General features: G+C 45.5%; 2 protein-coding genes across 5 annotated transcripts; one reads left to right on the top strand and one right to left on the bottom strand.

Annotated features, from left to right (window-relative positions):
* Nucleotides 1-1,788: 1,788 nt before the first annotated feature.
* On the bottom strand, nt 1,789-8,442 carry LOC100822925 (protein SIEL). Of its 4 annotated transcripts, XM_014897849.2 has the most exons (10): nt 7,790-8,442; nt 7,616-7,702; nt 6,983-7,216; nt 6,710-6,901; nt 6,468-6,608; nt 5,744-5,830; nt 4,248-4,696; nt 3,754-4,153; nt 2,967-3,091; nt 1,789-2,872 (listed from the first exon to the last, which is right to left on the bottom strand). In XM_014897849.2, coding segments are annotated over exons 1-10 (2,019 nt in total). In that variant the 5' UTR covers nt 8,093-8,442; the 3' UTR covers nt 1,789-2,871. The 4 variants fall into 4 exon arrangements, 3 of the variants coding, with proteins under 3 accessions (XP_014753335.1, XP_010228775.1, XP_010228774.1); XR_002962126.1 differs by having other exon boundaries at nt 2,066-2,872; nt 2,967-4,153; XM_010230473.3 differs by having other exon boundaries at nt 2,066-3,091.
* Nucleotides 8,443-11,723: 3,281 nt separating this feature from the next.
* Nucleotides 11,724-14,648, top strand: LOC100844207 (ABC transporter G family member 5). The gene has a single exon (XM_003558150.4). It carries the CDS (start codon nt 11,992-11,994, stop codon nt 14,356-14,358), a length of 2,367 nt encoding a protein of 788 aa, XP_003558198.1. The 5' UTR covers nt 11,724-11,991; the 3' UTR covers nt 14,359-14,648.
* The last annotated feature ends 3,290 nt before the right edge of the window (nt 14,649-17,938 follow it).

Raw genomic sequence — 17,938 nt, 5'->3', positions numbered from 1 at the left:
CCTACCGCTTCGGTCCGGGATCCGAAGCCGCGTTCTTGGAGTCCGTGATCGCCCGCGGGAAGAGCGGCGGAGGAGGGGGCGGCGCCAGATGGGCGGCGATGTGCGAGGCCTACTCGCGCCGCCAGAGGTACCTTAGGGACTACTGCCCATTCCAGAGGGAGGAAGAGTGGGTGGAGCAGGAGGAGGAGAGCGTGTCGTCGGAGATTGAAGAGGACGAGGAGAGCGTGTCGGAGACCGAAGAGGTATCGACACTGACGAACGGCCAGGAGTCAGACTCAGACGCCACGAGTTGTTCAAGTCAGTAGCCAGCCATATCGGGAAGAACCGGGGAGGGTGTGGCCACGACGACGTCTACTATGCCATGCAATTTGCAAAGTGAGATGCCGGCACGGGCGCGGCTATCTGCAATTCTGCACGCGTGACGAAGAGGAAGGATACCGTTTCGTACGTTCTGTTTCTGCACTTCGGATACGCCTGCCGCGGTCGATTTGACAGACAGGAGCTCGGCAGCTACCGCAGCGATCAGTCTTTTTTAGCTCTGTCCTATTGTAATTGTAGGTTTACTTTTGTAGTGTACTACTCCTGCTCCATGTCTGCAGGCGATTCTATTATTCTTTTAGCATCGCAGAAAAGTTCTGTGTATAGCTATCTTAATTCTGTTCCTGATTTTTTTTTCTCGTGCTAGATCGTGCACATGGGCATTTGAATACTAGCTTGATTGCTTCGAGCCTCCGTGTTGTATTCCATTGTAACAGCCGAGATCCTTTTTCGAAAAGAGGTTTTTTATGGTACCTTTTGTTACCGCCAGTAAAGAGGAATCTAATCCAGCTGTTGATTAATTTGTCCATTTCGACTTTCTACGTTGATTTATTTTTACTTAAGTGCACTTTAGTCAGCCGGCTTAATCTTATCGATGGATGAGGCATTAGCCCAAGGCATCAACAATCGATCGATATGGGTCGTGGGTGCAGGTTCATCTTTCCGGTAAAAAAAAGTGCGAGTTCGTCGCGGCTGCGGAGGTGGACAGCCATCATGCTCCTCCGGCGTCGTCTTCCTGCAAATTCTCCTTCACTGCTCACTAGGGCGGGGGCCCTGCTTCTGCCGCCCCGCTCCTTGATGTGAGCAGTGGAAACGACCAACGAGCGTGCCTGTACAGCTGCACTTCCTGCTCCTGTACTCAATCATGGTGGTGAAAGTAGAACGCTTTTGACGCGCTGGCTATGGCAGGAGGTAGAACCATGCGGTTGTAAAATAAAATCAGTATGGAAACCATGTACTGCACGTTATGGATCGTCAGTGCACTACAGAAAACAGGACATCAAGAGGCACGGTGCAGAGACTGTGCATTCAGTTTTCAGTTCGGTTCAGCACAGGTACCAAGGAGCCGGAAGAAACAGACTTGCTACCCTGTGAAATTTTGCTACCCTGTGAAATTCCTCCAGCATACTAGCCTTTTCTATTTGGCTCGGCCTAGACTTGCATGCAGTGCTTGGTCACATGGGTTAGCATTATTTTATATGCATGCAGCAGCTGCAGTCACAGGACGAGGGTATTTTCGGAAGAAACTTGGCAAAAGAGTTCTACGCCTCGTATAAACGGACAGAGGGCTTTGAATAATACGCCCAGAATAAAGGGACGGAGGGAGTACTTCAGTTTATATGGTTTATATAAAAATACAGTTTAGTCTAGGTTATAATCATTTTTATTTCGGTTCGGTTTCGGTAATGACCAGATTAACCAAAGTTGTCGCAAATTTTTGAGCAACACATATTTTTTGTCACACATAAATTCAAACAGCGATATATGATATATAGCCATGAGCAGTATACATGAAACAATACATTAGCGTGAACAAATCATGGTTAGGGTTCCTAAATTCTTATCGTGGTTTTAGTTCAAATTTGCACTAAAATCACGAAAAGAATTTAGAAACGGAGGGAGTGGTTCCCAAGTGACCCAGATTTTCATACAGGAATTGACTACAGGGCGCTGTTTTCCCGAGACAGAAAGAGAGGGAAACCACTGAAGTCAAGATACTGTCACTATCCGTCAGTAGAGCGAAAAAGACATCAAATTTAACACTCTGAGATGGTATGAGAAAGACATATAACAAACTGTTGTACCAGCATGTAACAAACAGAAAAAATCAGAACATACAAAAGAAATAAATACGCCCCATGCTGAAAGGCTGCAGACAAGCTGTTGACCATATAGTTCCTTCTTCTTGTATTCTAGAAAAAAAATATAGTTCTTCTTTCCAATTTTCTCTTAGCAAAATACTAGACCAGAAATTAGGGATCCGAAGCAGGATCCCGCTTAATTGACTTGCTGAAGGTTGACCTAAAACCAGAATATATGTGGGATCCCACTTGCATCCGTACCAGATATGCTACCAAAGAGAAATGAACAAACTTGCCATTAAAAAAAAGGCAAATTAAAACTAGCCTAGAAATCCAGCTAACGACAAATAAAAAATCTTCCCAACAAAACAGAGAAATGAAAAAATAACCAATAAACGGGAACAAGCCAAGCCGCATTTGATGTATTCCGTAGAGGCCAAATGACAGCTCCAATGCCAACTACTCCCTCCGTCTCATATTAAGTGTCGTTCATTTAGCGACACGGGAGTACATCAGATTCTTCTTCTCATAGGAAAAATGACCCAACTAAACAGACAAAAAACTCACGAGACACTTCGTATATCAAAAGCACATCAGATCACATATCATACACATCTTAACAACAACATAACAGTAATCACATACGCAGCAGGATGCACACATACCTTGAGCAGGAACATGTTTCAATTGGTAGTGGAACTGTTTGTTCTTGCTTACTGCTACTGCTACAAAAATCTTGGTAGAGCAGAATTCTTCATTAAGTGTTCCAAGAATCAGTGTCAGTTATCGGACAACAGTTTCAGGTCACATGCCGTAAGAAATTAACCATTCATAAAGAAAACTAACCAGATTAATCTGATAATGAAATGCATTACATGGGACTTCTCGTTAATAGTATTCTTAACTACTCCCTCTGATCCGAAAAGCTTGACGCGACGGCCGGCTGGAGGGAGGGAGTTATTGTGAAGTGCCTGCATCAACAAATTCGGATCAGAGGGAGTATTTTTGCATGATCAAACCAGTCATTTTCATATGACCTGACCACACTTTGATGTTAGAAGTCAACTGTAACCTCAATCAAAGAGAATGCTGAAGAATAAAAAGCCTGGAGCATTTAATTCTTGCACTCTGTATCAGTACTAACAAGGTATACATTTAATTCATCACAGAGTTGGACTACACTATCTCTTGGCCCTCCATGTTCTTCATAGTGTGTGCAGATACTTCCAGATGGGCATTCAATTACCAAACATACCCTCAGAACAAATGAACACGCCAATGGAGTAGCATAGAAAGGAATTACTGTAGAGCAGCTCTTGACCTCATCATTGCCTTCAAAACAGGATAACTCTAAGAAGGCATGTTGGATTGACTGACCAGAATTCATGCGGATCCAGATTCTATCATGACCAGAGATATTTGATAGAGATATGTCAAAGCTTACACCCACAGGTAATCCACAAATGTATGGTAACGGATTTTCAGAATTATTACCCAAGACTTGCAACACGGCACTTGCAGCATTAAGCATTCCAAAATCTTTTGCTGGTTTTAGACGGAAGATTTTAAGAAAATTGCAAATATCCACAACAAGAGTACCGTCAATAACATTGGCATCAAATGTTTGCTTAACTGTGTTGCTGAAGTCAGAAAACTCGCAGGATCCATCAGCACATAGACCATCTAACTGGTTGATTATCCAATGCAACTTATCCAGCATTAATTTTGAACATACTCCAAACTTTGAGAGTCTAAACAAATTAGCTAAGAGAACAAGCTCCAAAACTTGAACCTCCAGTTCTCTGTTCAATCCAGTGTAACAACATTTCATCCTTCTCACATATGTATCTAACTTCTCTAGCAAAATATCAAGTGAAGTAGGGCCAATAGCATAAGAATTCTCCAATTGAATCAACTGCCGTATTTCAACAATGCATCGTATGGCATCAAGATAGTCACATAGAAAGCTCAAGAATGCACCAGTTGACCCAGAAGACTTAATAGCAAATACCTTGACTTCTTCTTTGCATGTTCTGCAACCAAGAAAATCAGAAATCCTTAAGTATTAACAGAATACTGTAACAGATATTGTCTGCATGTCAAAGAAAGGAATAGAGTAATAGATACCTCAGAATAGTTCGAATTTCTTCTATACCACATGATTCTCTCATGGCCCAGGTTTCTTCAACTGTTTCTAGCATCAGCCTCATCGATCCCATTATCAGCACTTCATCTGAGCAATTAGTTTCCTTTCTGGTTTTTTCTATCAGAGCATGAGTCCCCCTCATAGTTTCAACACTCCAGAACTCAGATCTTCCACCTTCTCCAGACATTAACCCTTTCTCTGCAAAAGGCATCCCACTTGGATGACACAAGTAGGATAAGTCTTTTATAATATCTTCTCCTAATGCAGATGAGATCCTCCCAAGTAAGGGAATTGCATGTGAAAATATAACCGAAGGTATATCTAATTTCTTGTGTTTATCAGCAGAAACAGGTGCCGAGATAGACACTATTAACAATGCCTGGATCCTATGTTTATCCAAGATTAGCTCTCCATTGGGTGCTGTACTGATCTGTGTCACAGGAAATGTAATATTCAGGGACAAAAAACTTGATCAAAGAACTACAAAGAAAATGTTGCTATACTCAATGTGGTAGATGAGTATAAGCACAGAAGCTCATAATACACATGGAAAAAAAGATCATGCAGGGCAGGACAGCCTTATTAGACAGTTGCCGCTAAATAGCATAACAAAGGCAACATTCTATGCAATCACCCTTTGTGGTCCACTCAAGCGGTTGTTTTTTGTTTGGCCATCAAATCAAGAGGAATTATTCCAAAAGAAAAATTTAGATTTACTTCTCAATATATGCTACTCATGTACTCCCTTCCGATCCATAATAAGTGTCTCAGATTTAGTACAACTTTCTCTCAGATTTAGTACAACTTTCTACAAAGTTGTACTAAATCTGAGACACTTATTATGGATCGGAGGGAGTATAAAAAAAATTGAAGTCCAAAGTCCTTGTATGTTAAGAATAACAAAAATGAGAAAACAAATATGGCAATTTATAAATTGAAGAAAAGGAAAAAAAAAACAGGCAATGACTACTACTCAGTCAGTGCTGGAGCTTGGAGGGAGGAAAAGAGGGGGCAAAGCTGCCAAGGCATAAGTTAAACCATCTAATAGAGCTATTATGCAGCCTAATTACCTTAAAATCACTACTAATTGCTGAAGAAAAAAATGGGAGTGAAAAGAACACAAAGATAGAAACTTGAGAGAATACTGAATGGTTAGTTACGGCACGATCCAAGTTAACTAACAAGTAGGGTAAACATTTATTCAAACACTAAATTTTAATACGGAGTAGACTGTAGACCGCACAAGCAAAAAAGAGCCAGTGCGGAAAAAAAAAGAGCATCTTTTGGCTGAAAGTGAAGACTGCCATTTTGTATACTCCTTCCGTCACATATTCAGTGCCGAAATATACATGTATTTATACGTATTTTAGTATATAGATACATCCATATTTAGACAAATTTGAGTCACTTAATATGTGACGGAGGGAGTAGATCGCTAACACGTAAATACAGCTGGAAATAAGCAATTGAGAAACACCTCTTTGGCTAAATGTTTAGCTACATTGGCTGAAAAGCTCCCATGATTCTTCCCAATGGAAAACAGAATGCTGTATATATCTTGTTCCTGCACGTATACAGTTACACCATGGAAGAAAAGTGTCAATGAGTACAAAAGAGAAGTCATATGCTCAAAGCCTCAAACTTCTAGAGTAAGCTCTCTATCCTGTATGCTGACAGGCAGTGGAAATCAAGATCTGGCAGGGTAAAAATACAGATAACTACTGATTTGAAAAGTGCACAACCTTTAGCCATGATTTGCTAAACGAATTTGGGAGGATGATAGTGCTAATTATTAAATGTTACTCCACCCGTTCCAAAATATAAGGGACACTAGACTTCTCAGTCTCCAATACATCACTTTGATTACGATAGTTACTTATGATATGCCTACAGAATTAGTAAGACATATCACATAAAAGTACTCCCTCCGTTCCTAAATACTTTGTCGTGGTTTTAGTGCAAATTTGCACTAAAACCACGACAAGTATTTAGGAACGGAGGGAGTATATTGCAAGACAAATCCAACGATTTTATTCTTACATGCGCAAGTTTATATACTTTCACATATATTGATGATCAAAGTTTGTTGACTGCACCTATATTTATGTACCTTGTCAAGCTGAGAACAGAACATGAATAGTAAAGGAGAGATAACCCACCAAGCCTGGCGATCGCTTTGATATGGTATTACACTAACATACCTCCGGATTTTTCTCCAAACTTGTAATGAGACCATCAAGTGCAGATCTAAACATTTGAAGTTTAGGCAGATTCACTAACCCTAGGATCTTGCGTGCTGCATTTCGCACTATGGCATTCGCATCAATCAATGTGGCAAGGAACTGCAAAAGCAGGCATATGTTTACCAAATTTAGCATTTAGCAACACTAAATACACATACATAACCAATTAATACATCAAGCTTACACGTGACAATTAGTACCATATGCATGTGCTTCTCCTGCACACTCAAATATCCATATGTTGCCATATTAAATAGTGTCTGCAAAGTCTGCAATCTAACTGCTTCTGTGTCATCGTTCATCATGTCCATCAACAAGTCCAAGGCCTTCTGCGCATATTGGCCTGAAAACTTTGCAAGTGCTCCCAATGTTTTACAGGCAGCTATTCGAACCTGTAGTAAGGAAATAGCATTACTAAAACAAAACAAGTAAGTGTAATGGGGAATTGAGCGGTATAGGAGAAACGATATGACCTGATAAAACTCATCTTCAATCCCATGTGCAAAAATGCCAGCAGCACAAGGAAATATTAGTTTAGGGGGTAGTTTGTTCGCTTTGCAGATAGAGCCACTCCCAGTGTCAGTCCTTATGACCTTCTTAGACAATGACTGAAGCAAAACACCCTCGGATACTCTCTGCATTTTAGCAAGTCCATTGAATGCTTCGATTCTCACTTGCATACACATATCCCTAGCTGTGGAGCTAAGCTGAATGGACGAAACAGAAAAGAAAAACAGAGTTGTAAGTATTATCGCAGAGCAACTCTAGTGTTATTATTTTGAAAAATATTCAATGCACAAAGATAACCAAATGCACAGATTTTTATTGATTATTGTGCATCAAGTGTTAAATAATACTGTATCATTTTGACATGAGAACTTTCACCTTGTGCTGTAAAAGGATTTCTACTGACAAGCATGTATAAATGCAATTGGCATTGACAATTGTGGGAATATAGATCTTGTAAGAAAAAATAACATCTCCCGAGTATCAATTTATTTGGGCTAAATCCAAATTTTGTAATTGCATTAAGATTAGGTTGCGCCCTCAGGCAATTCATCCTGCTTGCATGAACAACCAAATCCAGTACAAACTACAAACCGTACCTGTAGAAAAATAAGGTCCATTTGGTCACCATTGCCAATGCCACTCACTTCCTCTCGTCCAGCAAACTTCTCCGCACATAGACCAATCTATCACCAGAAACATGATATCTCAAATCCTCATGTGTAAACCCCGAAAGCATGGAAGCGCAATAACAACAACAAAACGTAACTCACCAATCGCACGGCGGCCAACCTGATACTCTGGTCCTCGTCCCTCAGCAACTCCACCGCGCAGCCGTAGCAACATTCCACGGCCCCACCACTGGTCCCCACCTTCTCGACGACCGCAGCGAGGCCACGCAGTGCCTCCGCCCGAGCCAACGGGTAGAGTCCGCCGGCCATCGATACGAGAGCTCGGACCTCCACCTCGGGACCAGGGCCCGAGCTTCTGGATGCGCACGGCCCCGAGTCCCCCGAGCTGCCAGGCGGCTTGGCGAAGGACGGGCCGGGATCGGACGAAGCGAGGCTCCCGTCCATGGGTGGGATGGGACTGGGAGGCGGTGGTAGACTGACTGGAGGTGATCGGTGGGAGAGGATCGTGTACTGACAGGAAGTGGGAGACTGGGAATCAACGCCTAAGGTTTCAGTGGAGCGCACGGTCGCCGTCGCTGTCGGAGCTGTGATAAGGCTTCCCGATCTCCACGGTCGCCGGCGGAGGCGCGTATAAAGTGGAGGCACACGGTCCGCCTCGTCTGCTTCCGGCGCTAGCGCGATGACGGACGCCTCTCGCGGCGAGCCTGGACGGCTACTAGGGCGCGGCGGCGGGGAGTACGGTTGTGGAGACCTTCTTGTTTTTCCTGATTCTTTTTTGGGAGAGTTAGGGAATCGGAGATGGGTTGGGCCTCGCGGGGTGTAGTCATATGGTCATGTTGGGGTGTGGGCCTTGGGCACGACTATTCGGTACACTCCCCTGCAGAAATAGGGAAAAGAAACCAAATTGATTCTGAAAATACTGAACAAAATCCCCTAAAAAAATGAACAATATTTCTTGTTGTTTTGCTAGAAAAAATAACAAGACACATGACAAGTGTCTGGGCCGATTAACTCGATCTGGTGCGGTGGAGATCATCGACATGTGGGGTCCGGTGTCGTGGAGATCATCGGCATGTGGGTCCGGTTCCGTGGAGGTCGCCAACACGTGGGTCGGGAGATGGAATTTTTCCCCTCTAGACTAGATTAATAACTTCGGTGCTATATTTTGTGTGTGTTTTGTATGTAGCGCGTGCATGCGTGTCATATATATATATAGATAGATAGATAGAGAGATATTTTCCTATGAGGCGGCAATCATTTGGTCTTTAGGAATTACAAAATTCAAAAGGCAGTAACTTAGCATCCAAATTACAAGTTGTTTTGGTGTATCAGTTCATCATGACGAGATCTTCAAAATAAGGTCTGATGTCAATACATTTTTCGTGAAAAAAAGAGTGTCGTCACTTTATATATGTCCGTCTCACGATTGTCTTGCTATTTTTGCACAATTATCTTGTCTTTTGTCTTTGTACTGGCTAGGTGTCATGCCTTGTGGCTTTGTCATGCATTGTTTCTCGTAGAGTCATAGTTGTCCATCTTATGTTTGGCAGTTGTCATGCCTGATGTCTCATGGTTTCCCATGTCTTTTACCTGTGTTATGCACTTGGATAACAAGCAACATAGCACCAGCAATACATGGAATGTAAAAATGGTTTTTTTTTCTCATGAAACATACCAATATGAGATCTAGATTTGAAGATATTCAAAAAGTCATCGACGAGACCATTCACAATTAGATGGTCAGTTTAATTGCAGTTTAAATCTTTGATCTAAGTAAAAAGAGAAACCACGTGCTCCCCATAGGACGGTGTCACGTGTCCCTGGAACCTATGGAGGACGCCCTCCGGCTCCTCCTAGTCGTTCTTGCTTCTGCGTCTCACTAATTGTTCTGGTTGTAAAAACTGGACCACATTAATTTCGATTCTGTTCCCTTTAGTTTTTTTTTAGCTTAGTTGAATTCGCTGGCCAATTTGCAAGAAAATTTAAAGTCGGCAAACCAAGGATTACTTGCTCAGGAGGGGTTGGACTGGGAATGCACAATGCTTCTTTTGCACTGCTGCAGAGACCATTGACCGCCTTATGTTCACATGCCCAGTTGCCAGATTCATATGGCAAGTCACTGGCTGTGCGTTGGGGCTTAGGCCGCGGGTGCCAGATTCTACAGAAAATTTGTTTTGGGCCTGGGGCACCTCTTTTTCCTCTATCCATCGCAAGCTGGCACTTTGTGGTGCAGCTGCAGTACCGTGGACAATCTGGAAAACCAGAAACAATGCCTGTGTTCAGGAAGCAGTTTCCGCAAGATCCTGCGACAATCATTTTCAGCTTATGCAGCAATTTGAACTCTTGGGCTCTGTTACAGATCGAAGCAAACAGAAGAAGCTTGGAGGCAGGGAGCGCGAAGATTAGACAAGTTCCACTAGAAGCCTTCTCGCAGCGACAAGGATGGGCGCCAATGAATAGAAGAATCGCAGGCTGATACTTTTGTCAAAATGGATTTTGTGTGGGGCTATGTGCTAGCTGTTTTGTTCTTAGGTGTGAGCCTGGAGTCTGTAATAGCTTTCCTGGAGTAGTGGCTTGTTGTTCTGGAACCCTTTTTTTCTGCTTGCATACATTTCATTTGAACGCTTGTAATAACCGGGACGGTTTGTCTAATAGAAATCGATTGGAAGAGCCCATTGTTTTAGAAAAAATGTGTTAAGCGTATAAATATGGTCATCTATTGGGTTGACTGAACGTTATCTTGGTCAGACTATGATGTGACCAGTTGCTTGACATATAAGAATGGACAGTTGTTAAGGAAATCAGCTCATCCATTTACTTGTTTGCCAGAATGTGGGTTTTGCCGAAAATGATATGCGCCTCCCGGTCTCGCCTAGAGAAGAAACACGCCGATCAGGTTGTTCCGTACGTTTGCCACAGAAGCGCGAGCGCCCCAGCGCTAGAAATTTTAGACCTCCGATGGTTAGACGATGAACTGTTCACCATCTCCGTGCTCCGAGTAATAAGGCTACTCATAGTGGGAGTAACTTAGGTACTAACATAAAATGCCAACTAGGCATTTTGGTGACATTGCATGGTATTAAATGAAAAAAGAAAGAGATGTGATAACTAGATATGTTACCATAACATCACACAAATCAAGGCAAGATGAGTCTACAACCTAATAAATGACACAATGCATGACACCACATATATGTTACTACCCACTATGAAGGTAATAATTTAGTCTAGTAACATGTACATGTTACTATTCTAAGTTACTCACCACTCTGACCAACCTAAAACATGCGTCCCTTCGCCAATGATTTCTGTTTGACAAAAACTAAACTTGCAAGCTTTGCTCACATGATTTTGACCAGAGCGGCAGCCGGTGCTTTAAATAGTGCAAGATCCCTAGTCACGAAGTAGTATTACCCGGGTTAAACAGGTTACTCGCACGCAAACGGTATGGTTGCACCTAACATGATTTTTTGTAAGCGGTAGAGCGGATTATTGCCCGTCTAATTATCATCATCATGGATTGTAAAGCTGTCTGACAGATGACACAATCTATCTTAGCAAGTACTGCAGGAGGGTCAAAAACTTGCTACAAGTTGATCAATCATCACAACACTGGAAATAACAAACAGAAAGTTGATATGCTAGCAAACATACTTGCATCTGAATGAAATCAGAAGAAGAAAGTGTCAGTGAGACCGCGAGAACCATCCAATTGGCTAATTCCAAGAGACTGTACTGACATTTGATTAAATTGTGGCTGCACACATTTCCTGACTTTGGCCAACACCATCCCCAACCCTCTTGCACAATATTTTTCCGTACTTTTGCAGCTAACATAGCTGATAGCCCAGCGGTGCCATTGTTAGCTGCCCATTTGGTGAGCTTTGGCTGAGCTACACTTAACCACCTCTGCAACATTTCTTGCGCGCGAGCACATATACAGGCAAGTGCCGTTCGTCCCGCCAACCACCGCACCCACCTTCTTGACCCCCTCCTAAACCCAAGCTACCGCTGCCAGTTTCTCGCTCAGATCCTCCCAGTTTCGCCTTCGTGTCAAGTTAACTGATTCCAACTAACAACAAGAAACCCCACAAGCCACAAAGCAGCAGCCAGCCGATTGCCAATCTCCCCTCACCAACCTGATCAGCTGCTCTCGGGTTGACTACTCGAGTGCAGAACTATAAGAATGGTTACTAGTAGGATGCATAGAGTCCAACCCAACATCGCCCAAATTCAATCGGGTCTCTCTTGCCGCGGCAGCCACAGCCTAGCAAAGGTGGCCGCCTGTGCGCACGCTAAGGTACTCACTCAGCTAGATATATACTAGCACACGGGGAGCAAGGATGTCGCGGTTTGTGGACAAGCTGCCGTTCTTCGACCGGAGAGCGTCGCCAATGGAGGAGGCGGATGACATCCCGCGCAGCGGCCTCCTCCACCTGCACGGCGGCCACCACCATTACCACCACCAGCAGCCTGCAGCACAGAGCGCCATGATGTCGCCGCAGCCGTCGCCGCCCACGAAGCAGTCGTCCTTCACGCTGGCGCAGCTCCTGAAGCGCGTCAACGAGGCGCGCAGCGACGTGTCGTCGCCCAACTCATCGCCGTCGCACTACACCATCGAGCTCGGCGGGTCCGCGCCGGGATCCACCGGCAGCGACGGCAGCGAGCTGACCGCCCACGCCGGTGTCGGCACACTCCTGCCGTTCGTGCTCAAGTTCACCGACCTCACGTACAGCGTGAAGCAGCGGAAGAAGGGCCCGTGCCTTCCGGCGCTCCCGTTCCGGGCAGCGGCAGAGCCCGAGGCGCCACGGATGAAGACGCTTCTCGACAACATCTCCGGGGAGGCCCGGGAGGGCGAGATCATGGCGGTGCTGGGCGCGAGCGGGTCCGGCAAGAGCACGCTGATCGACGCGCTGGCCAACCGCATCAGGAAGGAGAGCCTGCACGGCTCCGTGACGCTCAACGGCGAGTCCATGGACAACAACCTGCTCAAGGTGATCTCGGCGTACGTGATGCAGGACGACCTCCTGTACCCGATGCTCACCGTGGAGGAGACGCTCATGTTCTCGGCCGAGTTCCGCCTGCCGCGCTCCCTCCCCACCAAGGAGAAGAAGAAACGGGTGCAGGCGCTCATCGACCAGCTCGGGCTGCGCAACGCCGCCAACACCATCATCGGCGACGAGGGCCACCGCGGCGTGTCGGGCGGCGAGCGCCGGCGCGTGTCCATCGGCGTGGACATCATCCACGACCCCATCGTGCTGTTCCTCGACGAGCCCACCTCCGGGCTCGACTCCACCAGCGCCTTCATGGTCGTCAAGGTGCTGCAGCGCATCGCGCAGAGCGGCAGCGTCGTGGTCATGTCCATCCACCAGCCGAGCTACCGCATCCTCGGCCTCCTCGACCGCCTCCTCTTCCTGTCCCGCGGCCAGACGGTGTACTACGGCCCGCCTGGCGCGCTCTCGTCCTTTTTCCACGACTTCGGCAAGCCCATCCATGACAACGAGAACCCGACGGAGTTCGCGCTGGACCTCGTCAGGGAGCTCGAGACCATGCCGGACGGAGCCAGGGACCTCGTCGAGCACAACAAGTCGTGGCAGAAGCGCATGGGCCCCAAGATGAAACACCACGACGACGACGGCGAGAAGCCGTCGCTCTCACTGAAGGAGGCCATCAGCGCCAGCATCTCCCGCGGGAAGCTCGTGTCCGGCGCGACCGACGGCAACGTCACGGTGTCGTCGTCGGCGTCGCCGGAGTCCGCGGTGTCCAAGTTCGCGAACCCGTTCTGGGTGGAGATGGGCGTGCTGACCCGCCGCGCGTTCCTCAACACGAAGCGCACTCCGGAGATCTTCGTGATCCGCCTGGGCGCGGTGCTCATCACGGGGTTCATCCTGGCCACCATCTTCTGGCGCCTGGACGACTCGCCCAAGGGCGTGGAGGAGCGCCTGGGATTCTTCGCCATCGCCATGTCCACCATGTTCTACACATGCTCCGACGCGCTGCCCGTGTTCCTCAACGAGCGCTACATCTTCCTCAGGGAGACGGCCTACAACGCGTACCGACGCTCCTCCTACGTGCTCTCCCACACCATCGTCGGCTTCCCCTCGCTCATCGTCCTCTCCCTCGCCTTCGCCGTCACCACATTCTTCGCCGTGGGGCTGGCCGGCGGCGTCGACGGCTTCTTCTTCTTCGTGGCCATCGTGCTGGCTTCCTTCTGGGCAGGGAGCGGGTTCGCCACGTTCCTGTCCGGCGTGGTCACCAACGTCATGCTGGGGTTCCCCGTGGTGGTGTCCACGCTGGCCTACTTCCTGCTCTTCAGCGGCTTCTTCATCAACCGGGACAGGATCCCAAAGTACTGGCTGTGGTTCCACTACGCGTCGCTGGTCAAGTACCCGTACGAGGCGGTGATGATCAACGAGTTCAGCGACCCGTCCCGGTGCTTCGTGCGCGGGGTGCAGATGTTCGACAACACGCCGCTCTCCATCCTGTCGCCGGCGGTCAAGGTGCGGGTGCTGCGTGCCATGAGCTCGTCGCTCGGGATCAACATCGGCACGTCGACGTGCATCACCACGGGGCCCGACTTCCTCAAGCAGCAGGCCGTCAACGACCTCACCAAGTGGGAATGCCTCTGGATCACCGTCGCCTGGGGCTTCCTCTTCCGCATCCTCTTCTACATCGCGCTGCTGCTCGGCAGCAGGAACAAGAGGAGGTAGATGCAAGATGATGAGTTCCTCTCTGGATCCAGCGGCAAGCTAGGGGGGAGGCGCGCGTTGCTTCCATTGCATCCATTTCCGTTCCCGTCGGCTTCGCTCTCGGTCCGTCCTGTCCTGTAATTTTAATTTGTTCAAATTTTAAATCTTTTAATTAACCGCATGTGATTAAGATGGAAAGGGTATTTGGTGCGTGTAAATTTGCTTGTAAGGTGTACGTTATCATGGCAAGTTGAAACTGTAATCAGAGGATATTGATATGGATATGATTTTGATTTTCTTTTCTTCCTCAAGCTTTCCATTTCCACGTTTTTTTGTTACCTAGTATTGATTTGATCAAAACTTAGTGTACAGTTTTTCTGGGTATGCTGTGGCGCATCAGTATGTTTTGGTGAACAGAACAAAAAAATCGGTTTAGCAACCAAGAAACTATGTCCTGCCAACATACATGATGGACAATCCAGTACACAAACGTTAGCTCTTGGTAGCTGTAGTTAGTTGCTCATGTTACCACGGGAAACAAATATCATTTGACACGTCAGATCCAGACCGGACCCGGCTAACACATTTTTCTTGACATGCGGTCCGCATAAGTCAAATGTGTCAAAAGATTAGTTGAGTGCCCGTGCGTTGCAAGGAAAAACAAAATACGACTAAAATATAATAATATGTCATTATGAGCACATGAAGACAAGACATAACTGTTCTTCTGATATTATAATAATATGTCATTATGAACACATGAAGACATGCGACTAAACTATAATAATATGTCATTATAAATAAATACTCCCTCCATTTCACAAAGGTTGGCGTATTTTGTTTCGTTAAGACAAGCCTTTGACCAAAAATTAATTTATTAATATGTAAGTTATATGATATGAAACCATGATCATTAGCAAGTACTTTTAAAGACGAATCCATTGATATAAATTTCATGTATGAAAAAACACATATCAATAGAGTTTTCATCGGTCAAAACCTTGTCTTAACGAAACAAGATACGCCAACCTTTGTGAAATGGAGGGAGTATGTCATTATGAACACATTATGAACAGACAATGTCAACATTTATCCCTAATCAGCAGTGGAAGTGAAAATGTCAACCATAACTGTTACAATCCGTGCAACAAGCGAAATAGAATAACTATTCCTCATCCATAAAAAAGACTGCAAAGGGAAACGAATCATTGGACAAATCTGACATGCACCGCTGCACCTCCATTCTAAAACCCATTGTAGTAAACAACATATATTTTCTCCCTCCAAAAGATGGACAACAAATCATAGGACCAGCAGTCTATGGGCCAAAAGTGAGTAACTGATAAGATGATTAGACCTCGAAAAATGAGTATCATAGCTAATGACTATAGAAGCATCAAAATTGACGAACTATAGCCATATTCGAGTTCAGTTCACCTGAGAAACAGACCTGAAAATTAACACATACTTCTTATGAGCTATTTCTTCCAAAATATAACTGCTTATGAAAACATGTCGGCACATGATTTCTGTGTAACACTCTTTCCAGGTGGGCATTGGGATCACAATTATTTGAGACGACATCAGACATATTTCAGAATATAAAAAGGCCACTTGCAATACCTGTATACATAGGGATAGGGAGACTTAGGAGATGAGGTTATTGATTGGTGTTGCTCATGCATATGTTTCCTTGCTGCCATACTGACGTATAATTGTTGAGATCTGTTGTTTTGTGTTCTCATACGGAGTGATTCAAGCAAGACGAGAAATACATCCTATCAGCTTTAAATGAGGAACTGACCGGTGGTCCTGGATGGATCTAGATCAACGGGATTTGTTTTACATAGCACTTTTGCCCACACAAGAAAGGACCACTGCAAGGATACGCTCATTGGCGTATGAAACAATTAAACGTACAAACTCTACCTATTGAAATATTGATTTTTGGCTTTTATCATGCAGAACATAACGGGAATTTAAAAGAAGCAATTTGATGAACAAAATCATTGAAAGGGCACAAATCTGAAGGTACCTTGGAAATCTCCTCATACCTTAATGTATGGTAACCCGGTAATCTTTGGAAATGATCTGACCATGGGAAAATTTTGGAAAGGCCTTGTCTCCCAAAATAAGGACCCTTTTCTGTGCCATTGACATCATATTTCTCGCTCTCAATAGCATCCATAATACCAACTCGAGCTCATGCTACAATATTGCCACCTGGAGAGATCATGGTCATGCTCAAAATGTCATATTGACATGATTTCGGAACATATATTAGTAAGACATATATAGAATATGCATTGTTTGACAATCAGATATATATCGAGCATGCCTAATAGATAAAAACTGAACATATATTTGAGAAACAAAATAATGATGTGCACAAAAGAACAAATGGAGTTCCTGCTCATGTATAGCAAAGGAAAAAAAGAGTTCACAAAATAAGTATCCATCTGACTTTAGTACTTTACACATACAAGCACAGTAGAGCAAATCTGACAGTTCTAAAAGCATAAGAAATTTCACTTCAATTTCTTATCATCTCACTAAGCTTGTACGAAATTCTAAACATGAACACCAAAAACATTATATGCGTCAAAAGGCATACAACGCCAATGAAAGATTGGAAATTTTAATTTACCTATCAAACTGTAGCATAAGAAAGTTACATAATAATAGAACAGATGCTGGAGTGAAATGTTCTAGACCATGCTTTTAATTTACCGATAGCAGGTCGGATGAACATCAGAATTACTTACAACTACAAGAAAGAGAACTCACCGATAATTCTTAATTGATGGTGGAGTAGAGCCAAAGAAGTTTGTAACGGGTCCAAATATGTGTACCATAAAATCAGAAATTATTTGGCTGCAGGAATTGATGAATGATCGAATGCCAACGCAGTCTGCACCTGCAGACAGACACCAACAAATGCACTATGATGGGGCAGTTCAGAAACCGGAGAAATATCTTCAGCAGTACGCCCTGCCTCCACTGTGCTTACCTTTTGAGATCTTCTATCGGCTTTGTCCCGCTCGTGGCCATGCTGGCGACGGCTACATAGAAAACAGAGGACGCATGATATCTTCATGTCGTGATTCTAAAAAAAAAATAGAATGATTTTTGCAGGCTCAATGTTTGTGGCGGGGAAGTGGAAGAGACGCTCGTCGGCTTGGTCCAGATCAGGATGAGTAAAGGGGGAGGGCAAGGCAGGTCGTGACTAGTGACTCCCGGTGGTAACGCGGCGGCAGCCGTTTATGCTCCATGGCGGTGGCGGCCGATCCAGAGTCCATGGCGGCGCGCGGTGGCGGGCCGTCCATGGATCTTGGCCAGCGGAGGGGGATGCGGGCGGAGGTTGCACGCGCAGGGAAGGAGGGTGGCGGCGGTGATGGATAGGGGGAATGGGGCGACGATTGGATCTCGAGTTAACTTGGCCGTTTATACCGGCGCGACGAGGCCGGTCGAACCGAAGGGGTAGGTGCAAGGTCCCTCCTGAACCGGTGGCGTCGGAAAGGCGGCAAGCACGCCAACTGGAGCCTGCTACGAGCACGCTAGCCATGCTCTGCAGGGGCTGCCAATGAGGAGGAGCTCGCCG

Source organism: Brachypodium distachyon, chromosome 1, assembly GCF_000005505.3.
Source record: "Brachypodium distachyon strain Bd21 chromosome 1, Brachypodium_distachyon_v3.0, whole genome shotgun sequence".
Taxonomy (NCBI): Eukaryota; Viridiplantae; Streptophyta; class Magnoliopsida; order Poales; family Poaceae; genus Brachypodium; species Brachypodium distachyon.
This window is presented reverse-complemented; position numbering and strand designations above follow the sequence as displayed.